Consider the following 20,654-nt stretch of genomic DNA (forward strand, 5'->3'; position numbering starts at 1 on the left):
TAATCGGCACGGCCTGGACTCTGGCCATGCTGAACCATTAGCCTTTGATCTTTAAATTTGGCTTTTTAGCACGGTTTTCGAGGCCACCACGGCCTCCAACATGGCCCGTGGTGGCTTAGCACCGACAAGGGCACGACCAGGGAGTAAGGAGTTGATTTTGGACTCGGAGGCTCAGTACGTCCTGAACTGGGCCCGTGCTGACCATCACGGGCTTGACCACGGCCGTGCTGAATTAATTATATAGGTTATTTCACTTTGTTTTGAGGGGTTCGACATTCCTGATCTCGGATCTCATATACGCACACAAGCCATCTCTTTTCAGACTTCGACGTTTGACTTTGGGAGACCATTTCACGCATTGAAGGACAGAAATCAGTGGTTCAAGTATCATATTGAAGATCAAGAGTGGATTTTGAGGCATTCAAGAGGCAATTCGAGGTTCATTATTCAGACTTGGAGATTGAAGACTGTTCATCTGATTTGAAGAAGAAGAGTATACATGTTTTCAATTTTTTCTTCTGTATCTATTCTTTATTTTTTTTATTCATTAGCATGAGTAGCTAGAGCTGCTGAACTCATTGGGGCTCCTTTGTTTGTTGGATTGTACTTCGTGTTTATGAGATTTTGATTATCAATTCTTGTATTCTTCTTGCTTTCAGTATTAATAAGATATCGCATTATTCGTGAGATGTTGTGAATTGTGTTCTTTAGATTGCTTTCTATAATTGAGAAATTCATTAAGTAATTGGAATTTTGAATAGCAAGAACTGGTTAATAATCACTTAGAGATAAGGGTAATTAACTAGCCAGATTAAGAATTAATAACTCTTAATAGCAGTGAATTAATCTTAAGGATAACCTAAAATCAATCATTAGGAAGAGATTCTGTCGTTTAGGTTCTTAGGCTTAGGAATTCGGTGTTCTCGAGAGGAAACTCGAATTCAATTTAGAATCCATTCACGGGTAATCATAAATTGGTAATCAATCTAATTTCTACCTTTGTTAAAATCCAACTAGCTTAGGTCCCCCTTGGATTTGCCTTCTTTCCTTGATTGTTTCATTAAAACTTTGCAGATTGCTTGATATTTAGTTAATCATTTAGCTTGCACCTAGTCATAGATTAGTAACTTCTTCATCATTAGTTTAAGGTTAGATAACATAAGACGCTGGAGTAGTTCTAGGCTCACCCTTTCTAAAAAATACGATCTTAATACTCGCCATTAGTGTTAGTCTGCATCGATAGGTTCACTGTCTTAGATTGTAGCTGCATCATTAGCTCATCACCACCACTATTTTATCTGTAATTTTCTTTATAGTTCATCCTTTTCCAAATATTTTGTTCTTTTAAAATTTAAGGATCTTTTCAAGAAGTGTCGAGTAAGGACAAATCATTTTCTTATTTGAAGGGTTCTTAATTTCAAGGGAGCTTTTATTCTCTGCTTTATTTTTATGTCTTTCTATTTAATACCATGATTGTTGGGTTAAATATGTTAGGCTAGCTTTTCTAAGTGTTTAGTTTAGTCATTTTTACTTATGTATGAATATTGTTATTTATTTATTTAATGGGTGATTTCGTTGCCTTCATATTTTTATTAGTTTCAGATATTATTATTAGTTAACCATCATATTAATTTAACATTAGTAATTATTATGAAAATATTTAAGTTGAATGTACTAGAGACACCATCTTTGCTTCAATCTATATTGGTATAAGAAACTTTAGTTGCATCATTAGATTAAGTAATTAATGGAAAAGGAATATCATTATTCCATTCATTAGATCTATACTTAAGATTAAAACAAGGGGATTACTAAGTAAAATAGCTAGGCTAAATACTGTCTTTAACATATAGTTTTAAATCATAAGTATTTATATTGTATGTTTATTTATTGTTTGGTTACTTTACTTTATGAATATTATTCTCTCAAAATACTGGTTTAGAGTGTTTAGATTTACTTTTAGCATTTTGTGTTGATAATTATTCTTCATAATAAGTGGCCTTATAGTTCTTTGAGAGATCAACCTCGTAGTATTTATTGCTCTTACTACAAAAATGGTTCATGAATTTGCGAGTACTTGTTAGATATGTACTAAAGACAAAGAGTTGTCAAATAATATATGTTAATTGATACATTACAATTGATGGCATACAATCATATACTAAAAGCATTGTTCGAATCTAATGGTATGAATAGTTGGGTATTATCAAGGAATAATCTAAACCGTTAGAGATGAACACTATAGAATGTAAACATAGATGTAAGAGAAATTATAAAGCGAGTTTATAATGATAAAGTTCTCATTACATATATTCCTAAACTTTATTCATAGCAATATTTGATCAAGAATTAAATATTGATTAGACGCTTGAGACTACTATAATGTGTTACCGCTTTGAAAGTAAGAAATCTGTCTTATAAGGTTGAGGAATAGAGATTCTGAGATAAGCATATGGGTGCTTGTTACAAGAACAAGTTTATTGAACATGACCCCATTGAGTAGTCCATATGGAATTTACCCAAAGTGTTTATGGACAATACTCTTGTAACAATCATGTAAGATGTGATCCTTAGACTTGAGATAACAATGTATTATCTTATATGAGAATTATTATACTTTGATACTATCTTATGTTCTCCTATCCATGGAGTGCTCAAGGGATAGTCATTGGGTATAATAAGAATCATATGAAGATAATAAGTTATCAATAAAAAATTCATTGCCCAAGGTAATATGTCATGGGACCTTATCTTGATGATTCTTGACATGCTTTAATATGAAAATCCTTGGCTAAGGTTATATGAATGAGATTATGAAAAATACTTCATAGATCTTATTCAAGATATTATATGTAATTATCAAGAACAAATATGATTGGTTCAATTATAGAGTTAACACTTACACCCATGTTGTCAACACCTCTTTCCGGATTTAGATATCAAGAAAAAAAAATGAAAAATCCTATGATGAAAGTTATTGCCTTCTCGGGTCTCGAGAGATGAAGGACGGGCAAATTCGAGGCTAAGGTCCAGGTTAATCCAACTGGGATTACCTTTTTAAAATCAATTTAGAATCAATTGTTAAGAAAAATAAAGTTTGGGTCAAAACAACAATTTTTATAAGTTCAAGGACCTAATTGGAAAAGTTTCTAACTTCCTCTACATAGAGCCAATCGGCTTTGCACAGAGCCGCTTGGGTTTTGTACTCTGACATTGTTTTTCTCGACGATCTTATATCTAGATATAAATTCTAGAAGGTTTTCTTAATGATAATCATTATTTTTATTGATAATTATTTAAATTTTAAAAATAAAAATTGGATATTTATCGATAATATTTTAAAATATATCGCCTCCCTTAGGGTTTTCCTTGAATCCTATATCTATAAATAGAAAGAGATTATTAGGTTTAGGGTGAGCAATTAAGAACTGAATTTGGCAACAAGTGATATCGATACTTGAAAAAAACTAAGAAAGAAAGTACATAGAGAAAAACTAGAGAGAAAAGAAAGAAAAAAATTGTCGTTCTTATTTGACAATGTAAGACTCAAGCCACTAAAGAAATAATTTTTGAAAACAAGTCACAGAAAAAAGAATAATTTTTGAAAACCTGTGTTTAAATCGGCAGAAGATTTTTCTACATTAGATCCAGCACTGAATTTCTATCCGATCTTTGACTCAACTGCATCCTCATCGCTTGAGACTCGCAGATCTACTAACTACAGTAATAACCTGAGGGTTCCTTCAATCATGCATTCACCATCTTCATAAAATGGGTTCCTCCATTTCTTTTTATTTTTCTTTTGTTATTTGTTTTTAGAAACATGACTAGGATTATGATTTATTATCAATATGGTTCGATTAGAGTTTTTTGTGAATATACATGATTATTGAGTTTTGAATCTAATAAGAACTCTAGGATTTTGAAATCTAAACTTGACAAGGATGAAAATGGTAAAGCCAATTTGTGAGAAGAAATATCAATGTATGACTGGTAGTTTTTCTTTATCTTATCACTAGTAGACCATATATCATTTTTGTCGTGTGTTTAAGTTCTCACTTTTAATTTTATTTTAAAAAATCTTATTTGCATGCTATGAAAATGATTTTAAAGTATCTTGTTGGCAAATTGCATTTAGATTTTTAGTATCCTAAGGGTAATACATTTAAGTTTGTTAATTATTCAGATGCGAACTGTGGGGGATGCATCCTAGATAGGAAAAGTACCTCTGGTACTTGCCAATTCTTAGAAAATTATCTTGTTTTTCAGTTTAGCAAGAAACAAAAACTAGTTGCCTTACCCACGACCGAACCTAAATATGTGGTCATCGATTATTGTTGCACTTAAGTGCTTTTAATCAAACAACAATTCTTCAATTTTAGATTCTCAGTTGATCATATTCCCATCAAATGTGACAATACTAATGTCATTAACATTTATAAGAATCTTATCCAACACTCTAGGACTAAACATATAGATATTATGTATCATTTCTTGCGTGATCATGTGCATAATGACGGTGTTGTATTAGAATTTATTGATGGAACTCATCAACTTGTGCACATTCTTACCAAACCTTTCAGTGAAGAGCGGATGAATTTCATTAAAAGGAAATTGATATTCTTGATGGTAGTTTATTGTGATACATTCATGCTTTCCCTTGATCGATTGCTTTAAATATTGTGAACTTTGAGTATTCATGTATTTACCATAAATATAGGGCACTCTTGTATGATCTATTTTTAGTGAAAAATAATTTAAGCTTGAACTTGTCTGAAATATATTCTAAAAGCTTTTTTCAAAATTTTTTATTTTTTCTCTGGTTCACATTTGGGAACATTTCTTCCTGCCTGTGAAGTTGGGATCTTCACAGTTGTGAAGATAACTTTAAAGTAAAACCTATTTTTCGATTGTACTGTTTACAAGTTGGTGTTCCACTCATGAATTCCAGCCTTTATGATCGTGAACTTGTTTTCATGAGCGTGAACGCTGCGATTTCTACAATTTAACATCATAATGACTCGTCTTGAAAAATAAAATAAGTTCTCTTTCTTTAACTAGCTTTTATTCTTATATAGCTAGACTTCAAACATTTCATGTTTGTGGCTTTTAGTGCTTTTGAAAATAATTTATATGTTATTGTCTATCTTTTTTATGCTTTTCTCATCGCTTCCTTTGGCTTGTGGTTCTTTTTGTTGGTGCCAAAAAGGAGAGAAGTATAAGCAATTTACTTGTTATGTAATGCACTTTTTTGAATTAAATGGATGAATAGTTTGTGGTTTCAAGTGTTATGCTTTAAGTATGCTTTGTGGTTACTTTTTTTATTATTATTGTTTTGGCTTGAAGTGTATTATTTAAAGAGAGATTCTCTCTTGATTTGTCTTGTTAAATTGGTTATTTTTTACTATAAAAGAGAGAGAGAGAGATTATTGAATTTTGAAGGTTTTTAAATATATATTTTGATAGTCGCAAACAATTAAGAATATCTAACAAATTTATTTAAGTATTTATATACAAGGCAAGAAGGATTGAAATCCTTCATCTTTATAGAATAGGACATTTTCACGCCCATTAACTTTTTCATGTGTCTGAATTGTCTATTTCATAGCTATGAAATAAAGTTCTTACTCATGAAAGTCCTTCCAGCTCAAAGGCAAAAGTCATAGAAGTTTTGTAACTAGCCTTCATGTTTGCGAACTAATCTTCAGGCCTATGAAGTTTGTCTAGCTTGAAAAAGTAAGAAAAATCACAGAAGATTTCATGGCCAATACTCACAGCCATGAATGTAAAGATTCAAGACCATAAACAAAGCTTCATGCCCATGAAGGACAGTATTCATGGCCATGAATTAGGATTCATGCCCATGAATATTTTCTTCTATTTGAAATTGTAGAAACCACATAAGGGTTCATGATCAAAGTTTCCAGCCATGAAGTCAGGCTTTCACAACCATAAACTAGGATTTACACTCGTGACGAGGTCCATATTTTTGAATCAAAATCTCACATTGAAGCTTCACACTAGTGAAGAAAGATTCACATCTTTGAAGTTGCATTTATAAAAATTATTGAAATAGCTATTTTCACATTAATTGAAGCTCTAACATCTCTATTTACCTTATATAAACTCTATTTTTAATAGTTATAAAGTAAGTAAGATCATTTATTTTAAGCCACTATTTATATTAACTTTCAACAAACTTAAATTTTTGTATAAAATCTGAATCTTTAGATGGTTGAGTGATTAATTCTTATACTGAAAGCTGAAAAAGAGTTAGGTTAATTATTTTAGTAAGGGATTAATTACTCTTATAACTAAGATTGAAAATCTTAACTGAGTAAGAGTGTGAGCCTTGGAAAAATACTTGAGTTAGTTTTTAACCTTATAAAAAGAATTTAAATAGAGTTATGTTGTAATTTTATTTGATAGTGAAAATTTCAAAAGGACTCCCATTTTGAGGATAAAATGTAGACAAATGTTGATCGAATCACTATAAAATCCTTGTATTATTTAATTATGCTTCATTTTCTTCTTGCTTGAGTTTGGGTTTTAGCTTTTAATTTCAATCAATTCACCCCCTCCTCTCTTGGTTGCCCCGAGAGTTACAATATTGTTTTCCTTTTGTTAACCTCCTATGTTGTAGGAACCATACCCATTAGGTTGTTTTTTGATTTTCTTTTCTGTTGTTTCTCAATTATTTTTTATTATTTTTCACTAATTTCGACTGTTTTTTAATTGTTTTCAATTGTTTGATATAATTACTTTTTTATATTTTTTCTAATAAATATAACTTATTAATGACTCAAGTAATTAATTAGACCGCTTAATTGAGTTTTTAATTAGAGAGCTTAATCATAAACAATTATTAATTTATATTAGCATAATTATTCTAATACTTTCTAGTCATGAAAAGAGAACTGAAATAAATTAATCTCTCTAACAAAATTTATCAAAAGTTGAGCGGCTTAAAAATTATTTATATATAAATTGTTTTAGATTACACGATGATGTTAAACGATGTGCAAGGTTTTTATATTTTAACTAAAGAACATGTTGTTCTATTTCTTGAGTAAGAGAAAAGGATAATTTGAATTAACAGAAATAGATTTTTGAACTAAATTAGTTTAAAAGGTAAATAAAAATTGAATTAATCTTATGCAACGAATGTAGGGGTTAAAGTTGAGCCTTCTTCTTTAATAACATCATAAAACTATTGTCACACATTTACAGAATTTTAAATTTAATATCTAATAATGTTATAGATGAAATATATATTTTTTAATTTAATTAAAATTAAAATTAAAATATAACTATATATTAAAACTATTAAAACTCTTTACCTCTCATAAATACTCTACTCTCCCCATATGCTCTTAAGAATGAGACTAGATATTAGATAAACAAAGTACTGGCACCCACTCCCTATTTTCATATTAACCTGCTACTACACCATTTATGTAGTGGGGCGCTACATGCATCATCCTCCTGAAATTCGATATAATTTCTGTTGCCCATATGCGTACAAAACAAAAGTAGGTTAATGGCATAGTTCTACGTGTAGCACTGGAACCTGCGTGTAACCTCAAGGTCACCTTCTTCCAAAACATATAGCTCCCATCATTACATTCATCGCAACACGTTCTCTCCATGCAAAAGCTTTATCATACTATAAATAACCTTCATCATCTTCACTCCAATACTCACCGATCAAACTCTTATCTATTCCTCTCTACAGCAAGGAGCCAAGCGTCATCTACGATGGCAAAGTTCGCCATTCTTTTAGCCAGTTTCATTGCTCTTCTCTTCTTGGTTGATGCTTCCATCTATCGAACAACTGTCATCGTCGACGAGGAGGATGCGAACCCAAGTTATCAAAGCTGTCGCGAGCAGGTTGTCATGCGGCAGTATCTCTCTCCTTGCCAGGAATATATCAGGCAACAGGTTGCCGGACTCGGTTTGAGCCATGGGTACAACCCACGTCTTCGTGATTGTTGCGAACGAATTCAAAGTATGCAGACCCAGTGCCGATGCGAGGGTCTGAGGATGGCCATTGATCAGCAGAAGAGCAAGGGACAAATTCTGGGACAGGACTCTCGCCAGGCTTACAACATCGCTCAGGACTTGCCATACACGTGCGGTGTCTCACCACAGAAATGTAGGTTCGGAACACGATGGGGGTTCTGAAGGGAAGGTGGAGAAAGCCATCTACATGCTTGCACATGATATGGGCAGCAGTTAATAAAGACATCACTAGCTCTGCACTTTTGGTTGGAGATTAGATGATGCATAGCTACCAGTCATTTCAGAATAAGCACATTATCATGTGCGGTTAAGTCATATATATAAATGCAAGTCTTGCTATAGCACAAAGAGAAAAAAAGATTCCATCTAAATCTAAATCCAGTATGACTGCTGTTAATTCTAGTTTCTTAAGCTTTGATGATTAAGCATGTTTTTCGGTCCGTTACTAGTCTGTATATATAGTTTTAATAGAGAATGTGATAAGTGATAGAAAATAAAACATAAATATAATAGTCTTACTAGAGAATATATCACAACATATAGAAGTATAGAAGTATAGTTTTACAATTTAACATCAAATCATTAACACATTTTTTTTAACTAGTTTAGAATTAATAAATATTTATAAATCATATAAATTAATAAATAGATAAAAAAATTTAATTATTTAAATTAATTTTTATATAAAAATTATTTAAAATTAATTAATATGTATAAAGTATTTATTGAATTAAAATATAGATAGAAATTGGCAACATATACATCTAAATTGCACAATCATTTTTTTAAACTTTCTTATAATTTGTCCTGCAACTAGTTACAAAGATAAATTAAAACAAGGACCAAATTAATAAAATAATCAAAGATAAATTAAAACAACGAGTATTTCTAGTGCAGGGTCATCTCATATGATAGATTAGTGGTTTGCAATATGTGTAAGTGTACGAACCGTTTTTATAATAAGTGTAAGTTTATTACGAGGTTGATTTTTATGAGGCCACTTATTATAAAGATTAATTATCAATATAAAATAATAAAAGTAAATCTAATCACTCTAAATCAGTATTTTGAGAGAATAATATTCATAAAGTAAAGTAACTAAACTATAAATAAATTTGACTATAAATAAATATGCAATGCAAATGCAAATGCTTATAATTTAAAACTAAATGCAAATGCTTATAATTTAAAACTATATGCTAAAAGCAGTATTTAGTCTAGCCATTTACTTAGTAATCTCCTTGTTTTACTTTAAGCTTAAATCTAATGAATGAGATGTCTATGTGCCTTTTCCCTAAGTTACTCAAGCTAATGATACAACCTAAGTTCCTTATACCAATATAGATTAAAGTAAATATGATAATTCTAATATTTTTAACCTAAATATGTTCATAACAATTACTATTGCTAAATTAATATAATAGTTAACTAACAATAATAATTGAAACTAATAAAGATATGAAGGTAAAGAAATCATTCATTAAATAAATAAATAACAAGGTCCATACAAAAGTAAAAAAATACTAAACTAAACACTTATCAAAACTAGGCTAACATATTTAAACTAATAATCATGGTATTAAATAGAAAGACATAAAACAAGACTGAAAATTAAAACTCCCTCTAGATTCAGAATTTCTTCAAATATAAAAATAATTGGTCATCGCTCTCCACTTCTTGAAAAGCTCCTTAGATCTTAAAAAAAGTAATAAAAACTAAACTAAAGTGTTTATGGAAGAACTGTAGAGAAAATAATAGTGGACAGATGCAGAGAGCAGATAAGAGAAAACTCTCATCCTCCTTAGAATTAGGTTTTACAGAGATATAGATAAAGGAGAATCCTCCTCTAAATAAATCTACCTAGAGATATATACCTAATATGTCTACCTAATATATAAAACTTTAAGTATCTTAATCTCCACCAAATATTATCCCATGAATAACTCTTAATGTAAATCTTAATAATTATACAAAATGACTAAAATGTTCCTTGGGCCTTGTAATTAGCAGCCCATGCATCTTAATCTTGGGCTTTGACACGAACATGTCCAATTAAGCTTCTTTTCGAGTATTTAGCTCCATATTTTCCTCTTTTGGCTAATATTACCTTAAAATAGACAATTAAGCTTAAGTGAGGTAAAAACACATATTTTCACCTTTTTTATATAGAAATATATCATTAAAGCTCTAAAATACCCTTTAATATCTACATATAATTGGACCGATCAAATATCCCACACTTAAACCTTTACTTGTCCTCAAGTAAATAGTAACTGAGAATTAACTTTTGCAAAAATTATGAAGAACATTCATACTCGGCTTAAAGATATTATTCAAAAGAATCTCACTAATGCGAAGATCATGCCAACCCAAGAACACTTGAATCATAATAATTTTCTTAAAAAGGTAAACTCAATCATTGTTAATCAAAAGATTCAAGCATCCAATTCTTCACATATGTTTCACAATAAATAGCCTAATTCATCTTCAAAGGATATAACTATGATGCATAATCCAAATTATCATAACTCTATTCAAGAGGTAAAATCTTCATTCACAAACAAGAGATTAATAGGCATTTATGACCTGCTTTTGAAGCTCTTATACTTTTTTTTTCTTTTCTTTATACCTCTGGAATTATTACTTGATACTAGGGGTATTTCTTTATTTTTTGAGATGTTATCTCTTTTTATGCAAATGCAAAAATGGGTGACGAATGCACCTGGTTACTCAACAAAACATACATCAAGATACTTTGCATACTCATAATCTTAATTGCCTTTTTATGTAAAAACAGACATTGGTCATGAAGATTCCTGGTTACTAAGCAACTAAAATTAGCGGAGTAGAATTATTAAACTCAGAGCTTTAAATTTTCCCATATCATATCTCACAAACTTAGGCAAACCAATTTAATAACAATGAAATCATAATCTAAATCATACACTTCTAATTATACCTAACTCAAATTTGCCAAACTATTCATCATGTCCATATGCAAAGAATAGATACTTGATCATTTAAGTGCAAATAACTGAGTTCACATTTATACATGTTAGAAAAACTCAAGAGTTCAAGAAACTCGACATCATAGCATTCTTTCAATAAGAAAAACCTGAGTAGAAAATTTTAAATTTTTTGCATAGATTCATCAAAGTTACTAATATTCATCAAAGTTGCTAATTCTCATATCATGGTATGCAAAGTTAATTGAAGAAATATTCTATTTCCCTCCCTCACACTTAAATTTGATATTGTCCTCAATGTCATTGCATATATAAAAATAAAGAATAAGAAGAGATGAAAAAGATAGAACACTCCCTTGGAGTTTGCAATGCATAGTAAGCCATGAACTTGAATTCGAATCTCCACCATCCAAATATTTTTCAGTGGCCTGCGGAATTCTCAACGCCTGACTGCTGCCTCGCCTATGTTGCGGGCCTGTGCATGCACTGCCTTTCGCACTGGCTCCCCGGCTTGCTAGTGCCGCTACCGCGCACCTCGCAGCCTTGTACGCGCCCAAGGGCCTTATCTGTAGCGTGTGGCTAGCCCGCGGCCTCGCAGTTGGGGTGCTGCGGCTGTCTCTTTCACAGCCTCGTTCGTGCCTCGTGGCCTTGTCCACTGCGTGTGGCCCGCGACCTCACGACTAGAGCTACCATGGCTACCTCCCTCACAGAGAGTCCCGCGACCCACGGTTGGCCATGCTGCTGCCTGCTGCTACTTGACTGTTACGGTCCCGTGTCGTCCTTGTCATGCCTCTACTACAGGCTCGTGTGAAAATTCGCTGCTGCAACGTGGCTCGCTTAAAAATAATTTTTTTTAAAGGAGTTTAATTGTTCCATAAGGAGAAATATTGCCCTTTGGGAGTCAAAGAAGATAAGAATGCTTAATTTTCCTTTATAGGCCTACAAAGTAAACATAAAATACTAAAATTTAAAAATAAAAGAAAATAAAAATAAAAATAACTTAAATGCATAAAAATAAAAATACAAGTGCTAAGTTTATTATATATAGCTAGACATTCCTGATTATGCTCATGGTAGGCGTTCATCCGCGCACTCCACCTATTGGTCATAAGCCATTCCTTTCAAGTGTGGCTTCATACTTTTAATGCGAATATCTAAAGTATCACAGAAGCTCTTTTCAATTAAGAATGGAATATCATTATATAATTGTTCATAAACAAGAGAATCTAAATAATTATATGAACACTTATCAATAGTAGATTTAGGAGATAAAGTTAGAGAATTAAACACTTTAAATTCCACAGTTTCTCCTAAAACTGTCATGGTAAGTTTTCTATCATGCACATCAATTATAGTTCTAATAGTTGCCATTAAAGGTCTACCAAAGAATATAGTTTGCTCTTTATCTCTTGCTGGTTGTGTTTTCCATGTCAAGCACTACAAAATCAACTGGAATTATTAACTTACCTACTTGTACTAGCAAGTCTTATATTATACCTCTAGGATATTTTATCGATCTATCAGCAAATTGTAGAGATATAGTAGTAGGCTTTAACTCTCCCAAGCCAAATTTTTCATACATAACATAAGGCATCAAGTTGATGCTTGCTCCCAAATCTAATATGGTTTTTGTATCCTTTCTGTCACCTATTGTAATATCTATGGTGAAGCTACCAGGATCCTTCATCTTAAGGGGCAACTGATATTGAAGTATTACACTTTCTACTTATACTTTTTCATTATTCGTATGTCGGCCTTTATTGGTGTTCGATTCTTTAAAGAATTTTGTATAAGCTAGCTTATTCCTGATAACATCCAACAAAGGTAAACTAGTATTAACTTTAGAGAGCATCTCAATATTTTTAAATTTTTTTTATCCTTTTTGCTCTCTTTGGGTTGGTTTAGAAAAGGAATAGGTGGCGTATAAGGCTGAGCTACCTTATGAAATCCAAGTCCAGAAAATGCTTCATTTTCTTTCTTTTCAAGCCTAAGATTAGGCTCTACTTTTTCTCCTTTTGTATGCTCTCCTTGTTGATTTGTACTAATCCATCATTTTTAGATGTACATACATAAGAAGAAGAATTTCTTTCAGTTTCTATAGTAATATTATCATCAACTACCTCACTTTTCCAAATAGTAGTAATGGAATTGGCTTGTTCAGGTTGACTTTATAGTTCCTCTTTATTGAGCTCTTGAACAACTTCAACAATTTGTCCCATTTGAGATTCTAAAGGTCTCATTGAATCCTTAATGGAATCTGTCTTTTTCTCATTCCTCTCCATCCTATCATGAGAAGCCATCATAAATGATTGAAGTGTTTCTTCCAAACTTGACTTCCTTTGTTCATTATATCGAAGAGTTTATTCTTGATTTTGAAAGAAAAGATTGGAGTCCCTTTGGAATTGAGAATATTGGTCTTGGTAATGAGGTTGATTTTGATTTCTCAATAATTATGATGGATTTTGGTAATTTTAATTCCAAAAAAGATTTGGATGCTTTCTCAAACCTGTGTTATATGTGTTGGAATAAGGGTCATTCATAGGATGCATGGATTGGTAAGAATCCATTAAATTTATTTGGTCATACATATTTCCTCTATAATTATCGAAAGCTGAATAAACATTAGCACCATGACCATAAATACTACAAATACCACATACCTAATTGTTTGGTGAGTTTTTTTATTGAAGTAAGCATCTTAACTCGCTTAGTCAATGCAGCCAATTGCATGGCCATCTCACTACTAGCTACTACTTCACTTACTCCTACTCTTTTTGTCCTCACACTCTTTTGTCGAGAATTGGCTCATAATATCTCAAAGATGTCATAAACCTCATCAACTGTCCTTTCTAACATAGCACCTCCAACTGCATTAATTTATTGGGAGTGGAAATCCATGAGGTGAGCATTGCAATAAAAGTGATTTGAAGTGATCCCATGCTTCATGAAAAGATTCAGCATTCTTTTGATAAAAATTAGAAATTTCAGCTTTTAATTCTTTGGTCTTTTGATGTGAGTAAAACCTACTCATAAACTTTTGATAAACTTTATTCCAAGTTCTCAAAGAATTAGGAGGCAAGATCATTAACCAAGCCTTTGCTATTTCTTTCAATGAATAAAGAAAACACTTCATTCTTAGTTGATTTTCATTTAATACAGATAATAGAAAAGTATGAACTATGACATAAAACTCTATAATGAATGTTGCATCCTCACTAGGCATACCATAAAATGAAGGAAATATATTAAATTGAATGTTCTTTAGTTCATAATTTCTAGATACATCACCTAGAACTATGCATGAAGTAGTGTTACCAATTATAGATCGTATATAATCTTTCATAGCCATTCGTCTTTCAGCTCATATTTCTCTTGGTGGGTTTGCCATGATATCAACTTATTCTTTTGATTATTCTTTTTCTAGTTGTTTCCTGCTAGGCATACAAAACAAAAGGAAGTTTCAGATTAAAAAAAAATTAAAACAAAATTTAAAACAAAATAAAAATACATAAACAAAATAAATCATAAAATAAAAAATAAACTAACAAACACAGGATACTTTTGATAATCAATCAATATAATAAATTTAGACAAATTTCCCCTGTACGGCGCCAAATCTTGATGTGTCTTTTTTTAGTACTCGCAAATGCATGAACCGTTTCTATAGCAAGGTAAGTTCACCACGAGGTTGATCTCTCAAGAAACTATGAGGCCACTTATTAAAAAGACTAATTATCAACACAAAACAATAAAATTAAATCTAAACACTATAAATCAGTATTTTGAGAGAATAATATTCATAAAGTAAAGTAACTAAACAATAGATAAATATGCAATTCAAATGCAAATGTTTATAATTTAAAACTATATGCTAAAAACAGTATTTAGTCTAGCCATTTACTTAGTAATCTCCTTGTTTTACTTTAAGCTTAGATCTAATGAATGAGATGTCGATGTGCATTTTTCCTAAGTTACTCAAGCTAATGATACAACCTAGGTTTCTTATACCAATATAGATTAAAGTAAAGATGATATTTCTAATACTTTTAACCTAAATATGTTCATAACAATTACTATTGCTAAATTAATATGATAGTTAACTAACAATAATAATTGAAACTAATAAAGATATGAAGGTAAAGAAATGATTTATTAAATAAATAAATAACAAGGTTCATGCAAAAGTAAAAAGGCTAAACTAAACACTTATCAAAACTAGTCTAACATATTTAATCCAATGATCATGGTATTAAATAAAAAGATATAAAACAAGACTGAAAATTAAAACTCTCTCTAGATCTAGAATTTCTTCAAGTAGGAAGATGATTGGTCCTCACTCTCTATTTCTTGAAAAGCTCCTTAGATCTTAAAAAAAATAATGAAAACTAAACTAAAGTGTTTATGGAGAAACTATAGAGAAAATAATGGTGGCCAGATGCAGAGAGCAGATAGGAGAAAATTTTCCTCCTCTTTAGAATTAGGTTTTGCAGAAATATATATAAAGTCCTCCTCTAAATAAATCTCCCTAGAGATATATACTTAATATAAGTCTATCTAATAAATAAGACTTTAAGTATCTTAATCTCCACTAAATATTATCCCATAAATAACTCTTAAAATAAATCATAATAATTATATATAATGACTAAAATGTTATTTGGAATTCGTACTTGTAATTAGAAAATAAAAATTTTGTTTAAATTTGTATTCTGGAAGCCTATTAATTTAGATTAGTTCTCCTCGATTGCAAATTTTTACTGTTTTATATTAATAAAAATATTATTATTATAAAAAAAAAAGTTTAGTAAACCAGACAATTTTAGAATAAAAAAATGAAGAAGTGCTACGTGAGTCTAGTATCATGAACTCGAAAAAAGAAAAACTGAGTCCCATGGGTTTGAAAAGAGTAGAGTGGGAACCGAGTTTAGTAAAAAAGACAACTTCAGAATAAAAAAATTGTGGTAGGTGAGTCTGAAGACATTGAAGTAGGGACCAAATCTACCCAAAAGAAAGAAAAGAAAAGAAAGATGTGCCACTTGGTTTGAGAAGATTGAAGTGGAACCAAACTTAACAAAAATACAAAAGGGATGGACCATTTTCTTTTTGCCCTTCTCTATTATTTGCAATAAATCATATTTAGGGTTTAAGAAATAATTATAATTATATTAATTTCTCTAAGAAAAAATCACATTAATGATTCAGTTTTTTTTTTCTAATTAAAATTCAATTTATTTCCTAAAGAAAAGAAACTACATTGATGGTTCAATTTTTGTATGTTTTAAATTTTTCTAATTATAATTTTAGTATCATGAATATTAAAAAGAAATAAAGAATTAAATTATTTAATAAAGTTTTCAATGTAATTCTTAATTAAAGATTTTATATTTTTATGGATAATTTTTTAAAATAGCTTGTAAGATAAGCTTATATTTTTATACACTATCTTTTATATGATATTAAATTTTGGATAAAGTTTATTAAATTATCATATAGTTTGGTGTTTTCTTACCAAGGGATGAAAATATTTTCGTATCAAATACGTACCACATGATTTATTTTCTTTGCATTTTTAGGTACAAATTTATATTTTTATTATTTTTTATATAGCTTTATATATATTTAATATGATCAATTACTAAATTATAATTTTATAAATAATATGGTATATAATATTATATCATAGAATTCATAAATATATTAAAATTTTATATAAAAAATTATTTATTAAATCTGATTAAAATTAAAAATTTATATTTTAACAATTTATTATGATTATAAAATATATAATCGGATGCTAAATTACTTAAAAATATTTATATTATTAAAAATTATATTTCTATTAATATTTATAATTTAAAAAATATAAAAAATATTAAATGTACCTAAAAAATACTTAAAAATAAAACATATGTTATTGATTTGATACAAAAAAATACCTATGTTCTTCAAGTGTAAAAATATTAAACTAAGACTATTTACCCTTGAATTTTTATTATTACGCATGTTTATATATGATAACTTGTAGATTCAGTAAACATAAATTGTAGATTATACAGTATAGGTTCACTGAAAATTCATTATTAAATATAATTATAAACATAGGTTATTAAATATTTATAGGTTCATCAAATATAAAGTGTAGATTTATCATTGTGAATTGTAAATTTATCTGTTAATATATAAATTTATTTTTAATTTATGAATTTATGAATTATAATATATTGTTTGCTCCTATGAAGTAAGAAAATGAGGTTGAATTGGGGGATGAGAAAATAGTGACAAATTAAAATCTTAATGAATAAGAAGAAAAGAGAAAAATAACACAAGGTATTTAGTCAAGACCATTCTTCGTATTTTAATTAGCATCAGCGAATATCCTGACACCATTATTTGGCATTTTCACCGGTTCGAGAAGTACACAGTGGGCTCTGATACTATGCTTGGGAGTCCTATAGTTTTACTCCGGGACCTCAAAACAGCATGTTTTTTGCCAAGTATCCGGCACTTTTGCTCCTTGTTGGAAACATTTATGAAAAATGTGACTTCCAAATAAATTCTGGGCTTTTCTTTAGAAAGTGCTCTCGAATAATCTTCCAATAGGCGCTCTTTTGTTTTATCAGCTACGCATGAATCCGTCCTGCCCGCAGTGTGGAGCCTTCGAAGACTGCATTTTTTCTCTTCCTTTGCCCAACAGCCCAGCAAAAATGGTTTCTCTTTACTTTGTGTTTCAGTTCCTCGCTCAGGTTCTCTGATTGCCGGAATTATCTAGTGAATACACTACATGATCAGCTACATATTCTGGAACATATGGAAGTAATCTCATTTATCTTGTGGTAGATTTGGACGGGGCAAATTGATTTAATCTTCATTTCGACAACTCTTTCAACGGAAGATGTCATCCAAAACGCTCTTCCGCACCTCTAGGATTTCAAGCGAGCAACCGTTCCCTCTACTATTCAGGAGGCCCACATGAGGTCTATCTCTCATAAGTCACTTCCTCTTACCTGCCTTCTAGGGTGGATTAAAATCAACTTTGATGCAGCAACTTCTTCCTCTCCACCTCTGGGGAATCAACACTTTGTAGCTAGTAATTCGGAATGTTTAGTTATTGCAAAAAATTCGAAGTTTTCTATGGGCATTTCTCATCCTTTCTTTTTGGAAAGCCTTGCTTTGCGAGACAATAGGTCTGGGCTAACAATCTGGGTTGGAACCGGTTGATTTTCGAAAGGGATACTCTTGGAAGGGGTACACTTTCCTGCATGTTCTTTTGTTTCTTATTGTACAATTATCACATGGTTTCATAAAGTTGGTGTTCAAGGTGTTGAAGTTTCCTTTTATGAACCTTCTCCTTCTCTCTAGAATTGTTACCAGGAGCAAAAGAATACTTGGCGATTTTTCTGAGGAATGAGCTTGTGAATGTTGAAGATTTTATATCTAAATGGTGTTGGAAACATAAATTTCATATATTAAAAATCTTATTATATTTTATTATTAGTTTATTATACATATTATTTATAATTAAAATAACAATAATAGCCGCATTCAACATGTCTAGCTAAAAAGAATTCTTGCATAACTAAATTTCCTCATCTTTCAAGCCATGTATATATAAGTTTATCCTAAATTCTCCTTTTAATACGAATTTACCATGCAAATAAAGCAAAAGTGTTAGCATTTACGTAATTATTTTTATTAATTTTAATTCATATTTCTTTTTCCAAGAGATTTAGACATATAATTGTTTACTTGCTATTACTTAAAATATTTATTTTATTATCTTGTAAATGTTTTGAGTTTTATTGGCCTATGATATAAGCTGTGGACGTAATCATTAATCCAAATCTGCAACATAAGCAGTTGAATAAAAAAAGTGAAGGAGATAAAAGATTATTTCTTTATATTTAAGAGTTTCTCTTCATCTAGCTAAGTAATTAAAAAGCTAATATTAAGAATTCAATAAAAAAAAGAATAGTTGTATTATGATAATATTAAAGTGTTTAGATTATATTAAATATTTATATTTATAGATAGATTTTTTTATATAAATAAAATTCTATTTCTGTAACTCTTTATATCTATAAATAGGTGTTACAACAAATAAAATGATTTATACGGACATATATACTTATATAGAAAAACTCTTTTTTCTCTTTATTTTTCTTATTATTCTTGACTTTTTTATTTTTTTATTTTACAATACTTTTTATTCTTATTTTTTATTTTATAATAAGTTATCAACACGAGGCTATACTCTATTTTTATTGAATTTATTATTGAATTCACATAGACCTATTTTGATAGTTTTAATGAGTATATAGCACCTATTTTTTATTTTTATTTGTGGCGGTTGTTCCTTGGAACCAAGAACGAGGATTGAATTGGTGACTTCAAATTGCAGAATTTAATAGTTTTAGGTCTCACACAAAGATTCAGAAAAGAGTAAAAGGAATTGGAAGAGAGTTGGGGTTAGAAAGGTTGATACAAAGGTTTATAGTGGTTCCGGAACAATCCTCCCTACATCTACTCCTCAAGATCACACTTGAGTATTCCACTATAATCTTTAAGATTACAACCTTTAGATTTTACAAGTCCACCTAACAACTTGGGTGTTTCCTAAGACTAACACTAAACATCTTCCCTTAGTGAACCAATCTCTCACTAAGTTCCTTAACCCTTGAATATTAATAGTTATCAACAACTAATTCTCTGTGTTTTTAATATCTAAGTTCACATAACAATCCTTTAGAGTTTTAATTGAACAATGGAATTAACTCAATACACTATACAAAGGAAAAAATTGAATGTAAAAAGTTGAGAAATAAATTTGCAAGAGTTTGGACAAGATATAATCACACACATATTTTCTAAGTCTTTATGAGGGGTATTTATACTCATATCTACCTCTTAGAGACGTTACAAGGTGTCCAAAACTCATTTAATGAAAATTTGGTGACTTGGCAAAAAGTTGCATGAAGTCATGAAAAGCGCTCCTATGCCTTTCAAGTCTCCTCACGCTTTCTAAAAAGAGACGTTGGAGCTCCAACGGCTCTAGACACATGGCTCTGACTTGGTGGCTGACATCTCAATGGTTACTAACTTCGCATTAATTGCAAAAATCGCCCTCGCGCTTGTGTAATGCCCTCATACCTGTCTTGTTCGCGCTTTTCATCACGGTATCAACTGCCTTTTTGAGTCTTAAAGCTTCATGATAGAGCACTATCTCACTTCTTGAGACTTTGACTTATTGACTACCATATGTCGCTTTGTCATTGGTAAGATGTCAGATGGAATTTTTAACGACTTATATGATTTTGACCATGTGAAAAGCGCCTCTGCGCTCTAAGAGCGCCCTCACACTTTTTGGATCTTTTTACAAGATTTTCTTGAAACTTTAAGAAAACTTTGGCCAATCTAAAATCTTTTAATGCACTACCACATAGTCACTCAAATATGACGTTAGCAATATTTAATTTAGTTGTTAAGATCAAAATAGAGATCAATTGTCTCTTAGATCAACAATGGCTTTTAAATCTCTATTAAATTCCTTTATTTTAACTAAATACCAGTTTATGTTGCAATTATAATTTTATTTGCATACTTTGTAGAATTATAGTTTTATTTTATTTATTATTGTAGATATATTATCTGATATTAGTTATAGTTCTT

General features: G+C 30.4%; 1 protein-coding gene and 1 non-coding gene across 2 annotated transcripts; both read left to right on the forward strand.

Moving 5' to 3' along the window:
• The first annotated feature begins 7,686 nt into the window (after positions 1-7,686).
• Positions 7,687-8,424, forward strand: LOC8277690 (2S seed storage albumin protein-like). Its single transcript, XM_002515662.3, has one exon. It carries the CDS (start codon positions 7,759-7,761, stop codon positions 8,182-8,184), a length of 426 nt encoding a protein of 141 aa, XP_002515708.2. The 5' UTR covers positions 7,687-7,758; the 3' UTR covers positions 8,185-8,424.
• A 5,455-nt stretch (positions 8,425-13,879) lies between these two features.
• Positions 13,880-13,987, forward strand: LOC112534263. The gene has a single exon (XR_003078560.1). It is a non-coding gene; the product is annotated as a small nucleolar RNA R71 (small nucleolar RNA).
• The last annotated feature ends 6,667 nt before the right edge of the window (positions 13,988-20,654 follow it).

Source organism: Ricinus communis, chromosome 7 (genome assembly GCF_019578655.1).
Source record: "Ricinus communis isolate WT05 ecotype wild-type chromosome 7, ASM1957865v1, whole genome shotgun sequence".
In the NCBI taxonomy this organism is placed as follows: domain Eukaryota; kingdom Viridiplantae; phylum Streptophyta; class Magnoliopsida; order Malpighiales; family Euphorbiaceae; genus Ricinus; species Ricinus communis.